This window comes from Ornithodoros turicata, chromosome 8, assembly GCF_037126465.1.
Source record: "Ornithodoros turicata isolate Travis chromosome 8, ASM3712646v1, whole genome shotgun sequence".
In the NCBI taxonomy this organism is placed as follows: domain Eukaryota; kingdom Metazoa; phylum Arthropoda; class Arachnida; order Ixodida; family Argasidae; genus Ornithodoros; species Ornithodoros turicata.
The window spans coordinates 38589313-38607586 of record NC_088208.1 but is presented as its reverse complement, the minus strand read 5'-3'; the positions used below and the strand labels follow the sequence as shown (position 1 = coordinate 38607586).

At 46.8% G+C, this 18274-nt stretch overlaps 2 protein-coding genes across 2 annotated transcripts; both read left to right on the top strand.

Annotated features, from left to right (window-relative positions):
- The first annotated feature begins 1263 nt into the window (after positions 1–1263).
- Positions 1264–4768, top strand: LOC135366265 (uncharacterized). The gene is made up of 2 exons (XM_064598941.1): positions 1264–2004; positions 2609–4768. The coding sequence occupies exons 1-2, from the start codon at positions 1428–1430 to the stop codon at positions 4657–4659; spliced, it is 2628 nt and encodes an 875-aa protein (XP_064455011.1). The 5' UTR covers positions 1264–1427; the 3' UTR covers positions 4660–4768.
- A 1178-nt stretch (positions 4769–5946) lies between these two features.
- On the top strand, positions 5947–18260 carry LOC135367606 (putative sodium-dependent multivitamin transporter). The gene is made up of 16 exons (XM_064600896.1): positions 5947–6117; positions 6739–7114; positions 7566–7631; positions 7771–7822; positions 9088–9155; positions 10754–10908; positions 11386–11526; positions 12046–12175; positions 12283–12371; positions 12434–12546; positions 13137–13204; positions 13973–14059; positions 14879–15060; positions 15789–15889; positions 16128–16246; positions 16350–18260. The coding sequence occupies exons 2-16, from the start codon at positions 6749–6751 to the stop codon at positions 16500–16502; spliced, it is 1890 nt and encodes a 629-aa protein (XP_064456966.1). The 5' UTR covers positions 5947–6117; positions 6739–6748; the 3' UTR covers positions 16503–18260.
- Positions 18261–18274: the final 14 nt, after the last annotated feature.

Below are 18274 nucleotides of genomic sequence, written 5' to 3'. Positions count from 1 at the left end.
CCTGGTGTCGGGACCCGTCGCCTTTTTCTTTTTTTAACCCGTGCCACAAAGGCTGTCGTCGAGGCTACACACTTTACCAGCCGAAGAGAAGTGAAATGAGTTTGGGAAACTCTCTAAGTCGTTATCTGTCATTCTGCCTCCTCACCGTTGCGAAGTAAGCTCAAGAACACGTAATTCATTGGTGGATAAGGGATGGAAGAACGTACTTTTGCTCTCCATCGCTAACAGCCGCTGCAAAAATATGTAAACCGAAACCAATTAATTACTGCGACACATGACCCGCTTTGGTGGCAGATGTCTTTCTAAAAGGTGGTCTCTGAAGGTCCCAAAAAGGGTAGCGTCCATTTTAATGCCAACGGCAACCTGCTTTAGAACTTATGTATTTTTTTCACGAAACTAATTTGAATTTTTATTTATATAATGAGCGCCTCCCACTCATTCACACGGTAAGCGGCTTGCAGGTGGTATCGAACACACACTCGCAAAAACAGTTTTTCGATTGGTGCACCCGTTCGCGAATTATTTAGCCCGGGGATTTAACTAGAACACCATGTATACCAGCTCGCCTGTGCCCTTTCCTGTTGTTCTACGACTTCTAAAGGCTCCGAGTAGAAATTTAATTTCAGCTACTGCCCCCTTCACAATTTATTCACATGCGCTGGAAGTTTCGATGATGGCATGGTTGCTTGTGCAGTAAGCTCGTCTAGCGCATTGCGTGCCGGTAAGTGCAAATCACGAAACACGAGTTAGGAAACAAGTCTGACGGACAAATGTCCGCATATTTCACTTAGAAGTCGGCCCAGGACGCACATTCGCAGAGCGTTAGTCGTAACATTATCCACCTCTGTGAGGTCGACAACAGCGAGCTCTTTCAGCACTGCCCCCCCCCCTCCCACCGACACGTACCTGTGCGGGAGATTGTGCGCCTTGGGTCGTATTCATGGACAAGTGCACTGATATTTGCCATAGACTGTCTGTGGGGGTTACACTAATAAATCTTTCAGACTAAATTCTTTAAGAAAAACTCTTGCAAAAACATTGTTTCACAATAAACCGCGTAAAATTCCCCAATAAGGAATCAACCGCATAAAAATGCCCGCCCAAAAAGCAATCGCTCTAGAATCCACAACGAAAAATATATCGTTGGAAAATAAACGGAATACACCCAGTGTCTGAGCAAAACGTCCCAGACAAAACAGAGGGCGCTGCGATTCACTAGTCACCCTGTCACTTTTCTGTCCCGTCAGCCCTGAGAGAGCCTGTGGAAGTGCTCGATGACTTTCTGTGCTTCTTTGGCGTTGTGATTCGGCAACTAGCGAGGCAAAAGAAGAAGAGAAGAGACGCGCTGTCACAAGCACGAGCGAGTCATTCTCCGTGGGACGAAGAAGAAGATTCATTCCGGAATACCTTCTGTTACCGTCTAGAACATGGATGACAAGAAAGTCGTGGATCCTGATGCACCGAAGAAGTCGCATCGGAACAAATCCGCCGCTTCGTCCCGTCGCCACGAACACGGATCTGAACTTTCGCCAATCGCCAAGCACGGGTTAGGAAACAAGGCTTCAGCTGGACACAAAGAAACGAAGGGCTCGAAGGACAACCTGTCGCCGCATGGCAGCAAGAAGTCTGCTAGGGAGGAAAAACCTCGCAGAAGGACCACGGAGAGCACAAAGAACAAGAAGACAACTCTACCTCCACAGAGCAAGGGGCCCTCACAAGTGCAACCTGAACCACCTAATAAGGGAGATGAACCACCTAATAAGGGAGATGAGCCACCTAATAAGGGAGATGAACCACCTAATAAGGGAGATGAACCATCAGTCCAACCTATACCGGAGCTTGAATTGCCTTCGCCCTTGAGGGTCCTTTCGGAACAAATTGACCTCTTGAATCTGGAACATCCAAATACAAACCCTCCGCAAGGACCCCCACAAGACATTACGAAAAAACCAGACATGCAAACGCATCACAAGCACAAAGAAACAAAGACATCCGGCTCGCGAAGTAAGTTTCATTTTGTCGCCATGCCAGTATAGTTGATTCCTTCGTTTCAGCAATTCGGGGGTGCTGTTCCGTTGACGGGCTGATGGATTTCAAAGATTAGTAGAATACGTGGAAGTGAAAGGTTATAAATCGAATCTAAAAACGTGACAATTGTAAAACAGTGTTCTAGAGTATTTTTATATGCATTTGAATAACACCACCTGAAAAATTTCTGCAGCAGGAGAAACACTGCCTTAACTCTATTAGACATATATTAAGTTTAGGTTAGCGTACCTCAGCGGGATAAGTCCAGGCCAGGTAAGCACAGATGGGGTGGTTCAGGGGCCGAGGCCTTTCCTGCCCCCCTCCTCCTCCTGCATGCCGTGGGAGGTGACTGCCTTAGATTTTGCCGCCTTGCGTCCTTAGTAAACAAGGTTGATTACCTTGAAGAAAGCAGCGATAAAATGCATACTTTTCTGGTAAAATAATTCTCGTGTGTGTGTTTATATCTTTGTTAAAAAAGCCATAAGCCCGCCAATCGAACTACATGTACATCCCGGAATATTAATATCCGACAACAAATATTTATATCAATATACAATTTAACAAAATTGTTTTCTTCTAGACTTACCGAAGAGTGCTCGAAAGTCGACCAGCCTAATGTTAACAGCCGCCATCCTGGTCATCCTCCTCATCGTTGTCATCGCCCTTACCTCACTCTTGGTCTACAAGCATTACAAGACACAACAACGGCTAAAGACTATGGAATGCAAGACGACCGTGTGCAAACGGGTCCAGGGTGAAATAGATGACCTCCTGGACAAGAACACTGATCCATGCAACGACTTTCACGGATATGTCTGCCGTAAGTGGACACGACAGTCGCACAACAGCACAACGGGATTTATACAAGATGTAATAGATATTTACCACCATACCCTCGTGTCGGCCTTGGAGTCTCCCGAGACTAGGCAGCCAGACAAATTCGGACTGCATGCCATGACGAAATTGTTTGGAGTATGTGTGGACTACATGACCAAAGACAAGGGTACCTTCACGGACGCCGTTGGAAAAGTCATAGACTTACTGAAGCTGGACATGATTATCGATCGCAAGCAAAGGCTACTACCATTCCTTGTGGAATCATCTTTGTCGCGTAACATACACTCCGTGTTCGTAGTTCAATTTCGCCGCATAGGAAACTTCAGATATGTGGAAATCGAATATGGTGATACTATTCGTTCAAAGATGACCGACGTCGTACCCACTTCCTTAACAGGCGGTACGTCATTTGAGAACATGATTGGCACTGTAATGAAGAACATGACGTCGGAATTCTTGGAGCATCCTCGTGTTAACTCTGACATCGACCCGGACAAGTTATTACGGGCAGACTCTGATATTGCCCAGCTCCTCGGTGCGACACCGTCTGTGACTTACGCAACGTTCGGCGAGGTAACGGGATTTTTATCACCCGAGGGGATGAAAGACTTCGTAGAGGTCATCAACAAGTACGCCCCACCTGAATTTCAAGTCGGCCTCAGCAGCACAGCCAGATTCTCGGGAGTGCAAACTCTGAGAGCTGTGAATGCACTGCTCGTCAATCAAAGTGCCGGTGTCCGCGAAGCATACCACATGCTGAACATAGCGACTAGTCTTCTCAGGTGCACTGCGTTCAAAGACGTAGCCCAGAGCAGCCCGGCGATCGTTCCGTACACGTGCTTGCGTGCAACAAGGATTGCGTTTACTAACACGTGGCCGTTACTCATAGCCCGACTGATAGGCGATCCAAGGCGCGGAACAGCAGCCCGAAAACTTGCGACAAGAGTCAGGGACATGGTTCTGGAAGAAACCGTTTTCGAAAATTTTACGTCCCTCGACCGAGAAAGGGGTAAGGCATTCCTCCGAAAAACGCAGTCGGTCACTTTCGACAGCTCGCGTGCTGCACGCATAACCGAATACAGCGATTACACGACTTGGAATCTTCAAGGAAACCACCCGTTCGAGGTTTTTGTTGAAGCCGGACAGAAGGAAAGTATCATGCTGCGTCGGGCCTTTTCCCTCGAGATTCTGGTCAAGGCCAGTTTGATCCAAGTAAATCCACATATAGCGTATTACAAAATAGAATCGAGTACAGAGACTGGTACCAGGAGATACGTGATGGTACCCACAGCATATCAGATTCCTCCTCTATTGTACTTCGAAGAGATGAATGAGATTCCGCTTTACATCAATATGGCCACCATTGGCGCTCTGGTCGCGAAGGAGATGGTGCGTTCTTTGGCGTCGTCATTTAAGTCCAGCAAGTCCACAAAGGCGCTTCACGAGTCACTGAAATGCGTCAAGGAAGTTGCGGTAGCACAGGGTGTACGCTTCGAAGATGGAGGGGACCTGTGGGAGAACGAAGTCGTCCTGCGGTACTACGGGTTCCGAATCGTCTACGAAGGGCTCAGGCGCGTCCTGCTCAGCTTGGGGGAGTCGACAACCGGGGACATTTGGAAGGAAGCCCAGCGTTACCTCTTCGTTCGCTTCTGCATGCTGGCATGCGCAAGCGACAGTCCGAGCACTCGACTGATATTCAAAAAGTACTGCCTGGTTACAGTGTTGAGTAACCCAGATTTTGCCACTGCCTTCGATTGTACTGGAAATACTGTATTCAAGGCCGACAATTGCTAACGCAGTGATTGCATATCAATTGACCATTTGCTGCGAGAGCATGTTTGAGAATACAGCGTAATTTTCGTGCGGGAGACTGAGAATAAAGATATGTCCTATATAGTCTAACGAATTACATATGCCTGTCGGTTTCAGTCACTGACCTAACATTAGAATGCTAGATTTAGATGTGCGTATATGAGAGTCCGTGCAGGTCTACAAGTTGAATCGTCGTTGCTAATGTTAGCTAAGTTGTTTTTGTTGTGGTGAAGGCAAGCAAACGTGAAAAATAAGGGGTTATACACAAGCGTCGAAATGCAGCTCACACCGCCTAATAGGATCGAATCCTGCAACCGGCTCTGCTCTCCGAAGCTTTCCTTTGATATCTCGACAGACTTTCCAGTCGAATATCGGCACAGTTCCCCCTGATGCCGTCCCAAGAGACACATGCCAACTCTCTTGTCTACCCTCCTCCCTACCCCACTCCCTTCTCGCGCGTACGCCGCGTCTAGTCACAGATGCGGCGCTAGCATTGAATCAGAAATGAAGGCCTAACCCAAGCCATAGACGATAGAAGTACTTACAGAACAATGAAACTTACGTGTAGAAAACTATTTGTCTTTTTGTTATTTCTTTTTCTCGTGTTTTTGTCCTTTTTTGGGGAATAGCAATCCGGCGTGCTGCATGGCTGACCTTTCCACTTTCTTTTTTTCTTATATTTTTCTGCCAATAAATTCTCCCCCCCCCCACCCCCAACATCGATGTCGAACTGGTCACTCTTTAGCACTAGACACGGTATAGTCACCGCAACGCAGGATTTACGAAGGTAGGGCCCCCAGGACGCTGCACTGTGGGAGCCCAGGTATGACCTATCTGTATTACGTATCATACGCTGATGTGATCAGTGAATTTGAATATGCACTACCTGACTCAATTATGAACTCGATGTTGTCAAAAGACAACGGCGATGTGTAAGCTGTCTTCTACCAAGACATCGTAGCTCGTTGTCTCAAGAAGGTTATCAGCACGAAGTTTCCGTGCCGTGACTACAGCTGCTGTAAGGCCCGCTTCGGTGCGGCAACCATGTTAAAGTTTACGCCGGTCCACGACATTGGTGGGATAACAGCCCTCCACGCTGACTGCCCCCATCCAGACAACCTTCACTCGTGACGTTATTCACATTGTGAAAGTGACGCATGTAAACATTGTGTCATCACACATTGCACGACAACGTCGATGACGACACAAGGTTCCCCTTCACACTCTCTCTCCGCTAATGAACGCAGGCACCGCGTAATTGTTGGCGCATGTATGGAAATTTCCCTGCCCTCCTCTGGTCTCTACCAGCGACAGCCGGTGAGAAAGATAAACCACCACCACCACCTCGTGGTTCCAGTATAAGGACCTGGGCACTGGAAGCCTCACGTCACTTCGAGGGCACCCAGGACATCGTTCCACGTACAGTACCGACTTGTCGAGGTGAGAAAGTTCTGTTCTGCAGGCCTCGTAGCCTTTTTCCTAATTTTCAACGACGTTATACGGCATCCCATTGAATTACATTTGGTAAATATATAGAGAGATCCAACGTCCGATACCACCGTTCATGCGTATGTAAACGATCGGATTTAAGTTTTTTTTATTTCTTTTTGTTCCTCACCACGCACGGTGGACAAAACTGTTCTGTACGGGAAGTCGTTTCCTACGGACACTAATCCAACTTCCTTGGCTGTAGGTATAGTCCGCTAGCGCTCTGCACCTATTCAATCAGTAGAAGGGAGTTATCTCGACTAGACCATCCCTGGAAGTTGTATTAAAAAAAAAGAAGAAATACAGCTTTCATTCATGCGGTCATTTCAGAACGGCCGTTCTCAGCATGCACGGCAAACTACAGGGAGAAGGTAATTTGTCGATTGACAAGTATTAAGAGATCCATCTCTTCGTTGCTGCATAACAAGAAATGACATGAAGAACAACTAAACTCGCTGTCAAGTTCACTAGAACTGACGACGCTCCGTCCTTGAACATAGTTTCGGCACAACATTTCAGTGTCAAAATTGTTTTACATCCCTTCCTTACAAAAGATGCCTGTCTTTTCCGCAGAGTAACAAACATGAACGTCACACTCCCGACTTCAGAAGAACTGCTCACGCGCTTCACCTACTATGACTACTCAGTTTTCATCTGCATGCTGGTCGTGTCAGGGGCCATCGGACTGTTCTGTGCCTTCTACGGTGGAGCACAGAACACGATAAGACAGCTGCTCACAGGAAGCAAAGCCCTTCCCGTTTGGCCCGTCGGAACGTCGTTGGTGGCCAGCTTCATCTCAGCAGCTTACATTCTGGGCAATACGGCCGAGGTATACCAGCATGGAACAATGTACTTTATGGTCATCCTCTCCTACTGCATCACCATACCTGTCACGGCGTACCTCTACTTGCCAATCTACTACAACTTGGATCTCATCACTGCTTACGAGGTGCGCTTACCCTTATGCTCTTCATTCAGTTCCCTGTCACGGAGGTTACTCTTCTCCAGAGTTATTAAGGAATTCTTTGTAACAAACAAAGAAGTGGTATCAGGGGTGTCATAAGGGAGTGCGAGGGGTGCGGTCCGCGCTTGGTGACGTGATGGAAGGGGGTCACGCGCCACACCGATACCACCGATTCCTCTACCACTCTGTCGCGCGGTGACGCCAAAAAACAACATGAAGAGCACTCTGCGATCAAGTGAAGTTTTTTTTTTCTGGGTGTCGTATGATATTGTTATTCATCGCGTATCGCCTGGTATGGAAAGGAGTCCACCATATTGGAAAGGTGACGCAAAGAGCTCCCGCACGGGTGGCGCATTCCCTAGTGACACCACTGAGCGGCATGCATTTAAAAATTCCCGTGCATCCATAATCAATGTGCTTGGATTTTTTTTTGCAGTACTTGGAACTTCGGTTCAACCGCCCTGTTCGCATGGTGGCTGTTGTCATCTACACCATTCAAATGGTAAGCCATCTTTTCTCTAATTCCGCTTGCCTTCGTAGAAATACGTTTCCTTACAACGCATTGGAAACGAAGAAACTGAAACGACTTTGCCATCGACGTGTTCTTTCCTAACGATTATATATATGCTCTTATCTTTTAGACGATCTACGTGGCTATCGCGCTTTATGCTCCAGCTGTGGCTTTGTCACAAGGTAAGAGTCTTCAGACAGTTCGAATGTGTTCCGAAAGCGGAAGTATCGTACACCTTGCTCCATTCACGTCATAGTTCGACTGCTGCAACGAGACATACGCTGTTTTTCGACTGGATAGCATTATTGCGATACCGCTTCGGAAATTCCCGTGGTCTGCACCGAAAACTCAGCTCGGATGATAGACAGCGCCACGGGAACCGTCGGGGCAGAAGCGTCTATGGCGGGGTATTCAACGTCACTCCACCCCTCCTCCCATGAATAGCTCCGCGTGCGGAGGGTCGCTCGAGGGCCGTCCGCGCGCGGCTCCCTGCCGGCATCCCATAGCTTCAGATCGCGCGACTGCGAGACGAGGAGTGCCGAGTAGAGTATAGACCCGGGCGTGTTTGCTAGGTGAGGTTATCAGGAGGCAGCTGCGGACATATGGGAATGCAATGTTATATTACATCCTGCAAGCGAGGCTGCCAAGGAGGGAGAACGACGTCTTGCTTCTTCGTGGCGTGCGCCTATATACAGACATGAACGAATGGTCGTTCTCGGACTTGCCATGTTGGTGGCCGTCGTTTACGCGTTGCAGTAAATCACAGTTAGGCCTGTCGTCGTCCCCACATTTTTCGTGTGACTGCTTCTTGATCATTAAACTCCATAGCGCTCGATCCGTCATTAACTCCAGGTGCCTGCCACCGGCAACGGCACGACAACCGTCTTTGAGTTTGATTGTGAACTTGTCACGCTGAAACGTACCGATTCTGTTTGCAAGAGGACTGTACACGCTGAAGTGCACGGATTATATAACGTAGTTTAGCACTCATGAGCCGTTACTATGCATCATATGCTAAACCCGCATACATAACGAAGAAGAGACAAATAAGATCGGTTTGAATAAAAAAAAGCTATCCTCTAATTCGGGTTAGTGGATATTTCTTTTCTTCACGCCAAACCCCACAGCGCGTTATCCTCTGCAGCATTACATCGTAACTCATTGCAGTTCGGCTCCTACATTGGACCGATATTTGCAAAGCAAATTACGCGCAATATATCGCTTTACTCCCCGTCGCATCAACAGGGAGACCGCTCAGCCAGCGGAACTGGTAGACAAAGATAACGTAGCAGGTATCTATAGATACCTGCCAGGTACCTGTTAAATTGCCACACCAGTCTAAAAAAATGCTATATTTTATTCCTTATTATAAACCAATCTCGCCCACTGACAAAAAAAATATAAGTGATGTCACTTAAGCAGTTCCTTTCCCTTTCGTCTATTTCAGTGACCGGTATGACCCTGTGGTCGGCCGTTGCAGCCATTGGTTTGGTGTGCACAGTCTACACAAGCATCGTAAGTAGATCACCTTGTGTATTCTTAACTGAAGGGAATCTACTTAGTTTTCGTCGTTAGATTAACTTTGCCCATTCAAGGATGCGCTCGCATGGGACCACCGAAAGTCAGCTACCATCCGACTACGGTTCACTTACGTAGCACTCTGTATTCGTAAGCCATGTTACATCACGTGGGGTGTATTATGCAGACGTAGAGGCACTAGACGCACATAGACCAGTCGTTAACAGCCGTAGAGGGGCACGGGCCTTGCTCTTCATCAAAACAGCTCTGCATCCGGTGTCACATTATCACCACATTAAGCATGCCTATAAGCATGCATATCAAGCATGCATATCAAGCATGTTTACCCTTCTGCCACGCACGTCACACTTCACCGCACACTAAATCGTCCTTATCACTACAAACGTGGAGGAAGGCAGGAAATGATTCCCGGCATCAACGTAGGCTGTTCAGGTTCATCGCATTGATTGCCAAATGAGCGAACAATGACAGAGTTCGGGGGAATCAATGACGGTTAACCTTGTAGGCCGCTATTGTTTCATTCTACTCCTTCCTGGAACTGCCTCTTATCGAATCCAAGTGTACCAGAAAGGCTGGTATCCACCTACACTTGCCACATGGGACAGTATAGAGGGACACGCCTCAGCTCCCGAGCCACCCTTACTTCGGACAAACAACGATCCGAAGAATCCGCTTACTGCGGTCAACGTTTGCGTGCTCAAACCGAGCCGAGGACTCCGGGTAGTGGGTGGTACCGTGGTGCTGGGTGGGGTGATGTAGGAGGAAGGTGCGGTCAGCCTGCTGTGGCGTGGCGGCTCGGTGCACCCAGGAGATATAGAAGAGGGGAGGGTGAAAGAAGGAGGGGAGAGATGGTGGCGGCACAGGAGAGGGAGGGGTGTGCTAATTAACCCTCTTGCTCTGGGATTTGGGTAGTCCAAGAGAACTATATACCCACCACAGAAAACATGCGAGCGTCCCTCAGTAGTGTTCAGTTGGATGCACCCTGTACCACGGTAACCATCAGGATTATTCGCGAAGTTACCTCATCTAAGGACCTCGGGGACTTCGTGGCATACGCAAGATAAGACACGTCCGTCCTCCGCGGACGGATATTTCAGCTCACGTTAAAACGTTCTTCGCTTTGCGTTTTTAGTTCGAAGTGCTAAAACGTTTCTTAGTAGTTCAAGTTTTTGTCTCCACTGTCTCCCTCAAGGTCATGTTACCCACTTCGTAGCTAATAAAGTCGTCTGGGCAATGTGTGAAAATGGGGATCTTCGATAACGGCCACCAGAACACAAAAAAATAAGATAGAAAATATACGTGCGTTGTCCTTCTTCTTGATCTTGTGTTTTAATGGCTGTGATTCAAGATGTGCTAACAAACCGCTTGCAAGAGTTTCAGCGGAGCAATGCAAGAGTTCCTGTGATGTTCCACCTCCCTCTCTAACAAAGGGCATAAGAAAAATTACTAATATTCAGTTTAGTTGTGATGTACTATTACTCAGCTGTTATTGTCAACTACCTTATTCGGCTTAGTCATACTTTTGTGTGTGTTTTCGTTTTTATGTGTTGTTACTGAACAGTTACTGTCCGCAGGGCGGCATTAAAGCTGTGGTCTACACGGACACATTTCAAGCAGTGGTCATGTTCATCGCCATGACAGTCGTTATCGCCTTCGGATTCAACGAAATGGGAGGATTCTCAAAAGTTTGGAAGATTGCCCAAGAAGGAAAAAGGATAGAGTTTAACAAGTAAGAATGACTTTAGACTTACGTGTTACAGCTCTGTGACCCAAATCGCACTCTTCAGTCCGATTAGGGGAGCGAAGCTTGGCACAAACTTGTCCTCTGCGGGTCGCTGCTGCATAAATCGGAAGCTTTGTAACCATTCATGAGCAGATTTACAGAGAGAAACGTTTGAAATCATCGCGAAAAAGCAACGTCATCTCGCGAAAAGCAAAGTTTTGCTTCCTTGTCCCTGACGCTCGTAGGCAGATGGAGTACGCCATCTGGCAGACGACACCGCAGACGACGTCTCCAAGAATGTCCACCATTTTGACTCCCCAATCCAATGTTCCTGCGCAACTGCAGAGTATGGCGTACTACGCCTGCTTAACCAGTAATGTGCGCCTTGCATAGTGAAACATTTAAGTAGCCTGAAGCAGAAAGGAAGCACAGTACTTCGTACTTATCCTATCTACATATGGTGACAGCTTGTTTCATCCGCAGTTTCAGGCTGGACCCCACTGAACGTCACACCATTTGGGGACTGATTATTGGTGCATACTTCACAGCCGCTGCCAGTTATTCCACCAATCAGATGTTAGTTCTACGTTACTTCACGGTAGACTCGCTCGCCAAGGCTCAATGGTAAGTCTCTATTTTCGAGCCCATGTCTTATTTAATTATATCAATACCCTACAGCTCTACTTCACTGAGTTTCAGGAACTCATTCGGCACGCGCATGTCCTTTTCTTATAATGTCACAATTTCCCGCACAGCAACAAACGGATGACGTTGAGTGTGAATGTCATTCGCTGGAAATGACATTCGATTTTCCGCGTGACACGGCCACCTCCTGGTACAGCGCTGGACAAAAGTTTACGGAACACGCTCCGGCGCGTTCCTTCCTCGGACTAACACGCTAGCAGTGAATGGTACCGTACAGTCTTGCAGACAGGTGACCCGGTTACCTAGGCATGTGTCTGCAAGCTCGCTGCTAGCGTGTGACTTTAGCGTGGCTAGTGTGGCTAGCGTGTGTAGCGCTGTTAGCGTGTGACGCACGTAGTTCACGCGTGAAACGCACGCGTTCTGTCCCGCACCATACTTACCTCCTACGATTTCACTGCCCCTGCACTGCACGCGGTGTTACAATGCGCTGTGTTACAGGGTGGTGTGGATGAACCTGCCGTACCTTTTCCTCATCCTGATCTTGAGTTGCCTGGGAGGACTGCTGGCTCATGCACGATACGCCACATGCGATCCGGTGCACACGAGACACATTGAAACAGCGGACCATGTAAGTGAACGTCCTGACTAAATATGACAATCATTCATAAAGAAAATAAAAAAAGAGTAAGAAGTGCACCTTGTATACTTATTGAACTGTGGCTTGCTCTTCCTCAGATGCTGCCGTATTTCGTTATGGACACACTGGGTCACATTCGCGGTGTACCAGGCACGTTCGTCGCTGGCATATTTGCCGCTTCTCTCAGGTATTAGGACGAAGACACTATATTTAGTCCCATTTAGACTAAAAAGTTTTCTCTCGTTGCAGTTCCATATCTTCAGCTGTGAATTCTCTGGCATCCGTATTCTACATCGACATTGTTGCAGTCCTGAAGCCAGGCATTTCGGACAAAAACGGCGCTCGGATCATCAATGTCCTCGGCACGTGACCGTCTTTGTTTCTGAACATTTCTCTCGTAGCAAAGCGTTCTAAATTTTAAAAAAAAGGGAAGTGCGCATGCTCCGTGAAGTGGATGGCAAAATCCACTTAGGCAATAGCGTTATGTGTAGAGATGGCTTCCTGTGGAGCCGCTGAGTAACACCTAACTTCAGACAGCACATCCCGTGCTAGGATTTCAACCTACCACATCCCAGTCTATAGCCATCAAGGGAACCAAAAAAGTTTCGCACTCTGTCCGACAGAATGCACTGCTACTAGCACTGGCACGTATACACCGATCGCTTGCCTTGGCGACGATCTATTGAAGCTGAATGAAGATCATGACGTCCTCCATCCAACAACCAGGGGGAGTCATAACTATGATACACACCTCGGTTGAGGATCGCAAGGTGGCGCTATATTTCACTTTGTATTGACCACCATAAATGCCAGCCGTATATTGTATAGTCGGTTATTGAAGAGCGATGTAGATGCCTTGTAACTATAGTGCATAACTTTCTTACCGGTCGAGCATGATGTACTATTACGCCCCGCAGGCACGATTTTCATACTTCCTCTCATTTTGACACAGGTGCTTTCTTCGGACTTCTGACTATCGCACTCGTTGCCGTCGCGCAGCAAATGGGCAACGTGCTTCAGGTGGGTGCAATGCGCAATAGTACCAAGATAACAGGTAGGGACGTACACATAAAGTGGATACTTATACGTTCCTGGTAAACATTTCCCGGTCAGGTACGGACGTTTTTATATACACGCTCGACAGGACACCAAGAAAACATTTAGTCCCATGTCCTTCGGCTCACATAAGCGCTGGAAAATGAGATAAAAATAAAAGCAGGAGTAAAAAGTTTAGTCTAGCAGACAAAAAGCAGGTTTTGGATAGAACTAACCACAAGACGTTACAATGTTCCCTCGTGCCTTTGTAGCCGTTTTCGCATGTTTTGCGTTAAAGGAATCGGTATATATCGGTATATAATCACCCGGTATATAGGAGGGAACGCGGGAAATGGCTCGGGATAATTTCGTGCTGGGAGTTTTAAACTACAATACACGTAATTAAAATACAATACAAATGACAATACAAATACATAACTCTGCGCGAAGTGTCATAACCCTTTTAATGCCCTTCATGAATTTTATGACTCTTGACGTGAAATGACATGTACAGTGAACCCTGGTTATCATGACCATGGTCGTTCCCGAAAATTTTGGTCATAATGCGGAACTGTCATATTAACGGGGGAGGGGGGGATTTGAAGAGGTTTTACTGCATTGTTCCCCAGGCGTATGGTCGTAAAGCGCGTATGTCAGATTATCGGGGGTCATATTAACGGGGGTTCACTGTACCTGTTATTGTAGCGGGCGTGTGACCCATTCAGCGATACATGATAATACACTTATTCGCAGGCTACATTCTCCATCAACAGCGGCCTGGGTGGACCCTTACTCGGCCTTTACACTTTGGGAATATTCCTGCCTCACGCCAATGGCAAAGTGAGTTCGCCTAGAAGATGTGTAACTTACGTTTAAGAAAAGACAATAATTACGAATGCAAGAATGAATGAAACATAGCGTCGATAACTTACAAGTCAGAGAATGTGCCAAGAAAAAGAAAAAAAACTACCGTCCCGATATCCGCAACGATATCGATACGAATCCTTCTGAGGAATGTTTCGACGGTGCAGGCGTAACATAATATGTCCAGTAGAAGCATCACAGCAAACTGTCACGAGCAAAACAATGAAGACAAGCACTGCTCTGATAAGGACACGGTCCCCACTACGTAGAGAATGCACAAAATGTTCCACCTGCACAAGTTTCAGTGTTATTACTGGGTGAGACCATATCTGCTCTACGTTACTATTCGTGGCCTTCCATTTGGGATTATTTATGAGGGGAAGACGAACTTACGTAATCTTTGCCGACGACAATCCTGATGACCTTCTTCACGGATTCGGGACAGGTTTTGTGAGGCGTCCCGTAGAGAATGCACAAGCCAAAATTAGTTACGTCTGTGCCAGCATCGCAATGCAACTGTTGCCACGAGCTATGTGCAGACATGGACAGCGGAAATAAGTGTGAAAGGCAGCGGTTAGAGTACGTCCACGGCAGTCTCTCGGAGAGAACTGTGTCGACATTTGACGCGAGAGTCTGCTAGAAGATTAGTCTGTCAAAAAATTTGATCCTGGATCACCTCCGGGTCTTAGCGTGACTTTCCAAACCTTCCATTCTGTCCTTCCGACCCGTTTATTCTTTCTATGCAGACCAATGAGAGCGCATATTTACATATATCCCTTTGCACGCCTCTTGTAGGGTGCAATGGCTGGATTGTTGGTGTCTGTAGCGATTGCCCTATGGCTTAACCTCGGCCCCATCATACAAGAGACGCCCATTGATTTTGCTCCGGTTTCGGCTGAAGGATGCAAAGATCTCTACATGAACGCGACCAACGCCACGGAGTATCATCCTATCTCAACGGAACCGCGCGGTTGGAAGTAAGTAATAGGTGGTATTTTATCAAGGCCACGAGAAAGGGCCCTGGAGAAAACACATTTTAGTAACGGTAGCTATGGCGTATTATGCGGTTGTTAAGGGGCAACACACAATCTTGTGACAGTGTACACCGGCCGTTAGGACATCATGGGAATTTGCCAGGACATCGTAAGCAGAGAATGTGCATATAACGTTATAGGATCAGTGCGAGACCCCTTCGTAAATTGGGTAATGGGTATTGGGTTCCGAGGAAGCTTACGGTACCACAGGTGTTCGGACATGGTTTATTACATAACGGGCGCATTGTCCTGCACGCCAGAATACCGAGGAAAAAAGAATTATTCTTCTACGTGACCTACTTAGCGAGATACAAGCCCCTGAACACACTCGCGAGCAAAGCGCAGACGTCACAGAGCTCAGAGTTGCGTCCTTTCCCATTGGCAGCCTTAAGCACGTGACTTCTCGTGCGCTGCCTCATTGGCGGCGGCGATGGCTGTGATGTCAGACTGGCATCAGTTTCGGTATTCGCGGTGCCCGTTTCCGCCACTTCTATTACCCTTCTCGCTGTGAAACTTTCAATGCAGGTTCACACTGCCGCAGGAAAAAAAAAAAAACAGTTTTGCCTTTATCTGGGATTACGTGGGATGACCTGTCGCAAGCCCTTTAGATGGCATCCATTTTACGGCTAATTGAAGTGTAGTAAGATTGTACTTTCTTCTCTTTCTCGAAGGGCTGGAGACGTGGCAGTGTACGAGCTGTCTTACATGTGGAACACCCTTATTGCCTTTCTCATTGTGTTCATCGTTGCAGTTCCAGTTAGTTTTTTCACAGGTAAGAACCTACACTGTCATCACCTCCTTAGAGATATAGTTCCGAACAACGTTTTAATTTTGTTCCCTGAGTATCGAGCAATCAATTTATATATGAGGTCTCGGAAGCTCATAATGGTAACAAGGATCTATGGGAATGTGACTCGTGTGCCCGGTCTCTAAATGAACAGTAGAAGGATATTTCTATAAGAAAGTGTTTACGTACTGGTGACGTTAATGCTGGTTTATAATCCCAACAGGTTTCAACAAACCCGAGAAAATGAACCCCAAGCTTATCTGTCCGGTGATTGACAAGCTCTTCTGGTACCTGCCTGAATCCGTGAAGAAGGCCATCAGGATTGACGTCGGCAGAGATTACGTAAGTTCGTCTTCCCCTCATCAATAATCCCAAATGGAAGTTTACGACTAGTAACGTAGAGCAGATATGGTCTCACCCACTAATAACACTGAAACTTGTGCAGGTGGAAACAGGGAATGACAAGTGTCCCAGTCAGGATAACCCAAAGATCGAAAACGGAGTCAATGACAAGGTCAAGGTCGCCAGCGTATCTTTCATCCAGACTGCGACAGATAAAGCTTTTCCCACGCCGCCATCGTTAATTCGATCGTTTTAGATTTTTACGCTTGGCGAATTCGACTAGTCGATCTGGAGCGTCTATCAGATCGACCGAACAGTATCGCGCTCTAGAACAGAACATTGCGCTCGTCCTACAAGCTCACAGAATCGGCCCAAAGCTCGCTGTTACTCGTACCCGAGAGAGCGAGAGTAGAGATGCAAAATTTCCCGAAATTTTGAATCGCTCGAAAAAAAAAAAAACGTACCTTTCTTTGTTTTTTTCTTTCTCGAAAAAATGGAAACAAACGCGGTTACTGCTGAGTCGAAGCATTGGGGCCAAGCCACATCATACAATGAGCTAGAAACTTTAGTAGTGTTCACCCTCTAGGCATAATGGCAGAGCAGAGCATCCCATGAGACTGCTGTCTACTTAGCGATAGGTAATTGGAACAAGCCGTCCACTCCAACCAACCAGAATCCCGACAATATGTGAACGCGATGGCGATCGCTTGGAGCAGCCAGACGGAGCTCTAAGCTGGTGGTTGTTGGCGGATTAGAGGCACCTAACGCACTGTTGGCGGGCTGGAACGCATTAAAGGCACGAAAATTTTAATTTTTGAATTTTGTCGCCTGGAAATTTTGCGCTATTTTTCCGGAGACGAAGAAAATATCCGGAAACAAACTTTTTTCTCCCAAAATTTCCTGGGCTTCGCATCTCTAAGCGAGAGGTGCTGAAGTGATGGCAGCACTCTGTTGGAGTTCCCTCCGAATGCGGAATATCTCGACGGAGCAAGAAAGAGCTGAGACGAGAAGCAATGAGAAACAAGCTCCGGATCCGCCAGGGGAACATGCAATCTCCGCTCGGGATAAAAAAGAAAACAAGGAAAAGAAAAAAGAATACGGCTCCATATCGACAAGTCGAATTCGCCGACTGTTGCAGTAGAATTGGCTGTGCTCGCCATGAGCAATCTTCACGCGCGTTACAATTACATACGTAGACTACAGATCCTGGATTTGTAACGATGTAAAACGTAACGTAAGCGTAACGTAAAAGGTAACATAACGTTACGGGTTCTTTAAAGACAACAGAGACTACGGGTTATCTTGAAATATTCCAGCTGTATCTATATTTATATATTTATCATTTATTGTATTATTTATCTAGGTTCTATCACCTTCCAGAACACGCTTTTTTCGTATTGTGGGATTAGACCGCATCTAGATCACATTTCCTTTCAGCACTCCTAGAGTTTAGCTTTTACATTTCAGGCATAATTTGTATCGATTTCTAGTAATCGTTAATCGTAATCTAAATAATTAATCTAATTAATTAAATTAATCGTAATATATTTACGTTACGCGCCTTGCGTTTTAGAAATATCGCAGGGCTCTTAGTTTCAGAGCTAACGCAGCGCGACTTACTTTGCAAGCAACACGACATTGCCATTTTAATTAAACTGGAAACGTTACAAACCTGGCGCGATATCGCCCCATGTAGGTTGTTCCTGCACAATGTTGCCAATCATTTTTGTGGCTTAACGCGTAGGACATTGTTATTTCGAACGCATCATTCATAAGTGATCCACATTCACAGAGAGTCATGTTGGCGTTGTACTTGGACACCAAAGCATTGACGACTGTACAAACTTCGCATTTTAGGTTCCTTGATGAATTATGAATACGTGAGGCCTACTCTGCCTATACCGAATAGGCACTAGGTATCTCTACGTTGTGATACCCCTCACCCCCGCATTCATCATCATCACTGTATTTGTTGTTGTGATAACATGTGTAATAAAGCAAACGTCATAGCAATGCAAAATGTAGTAC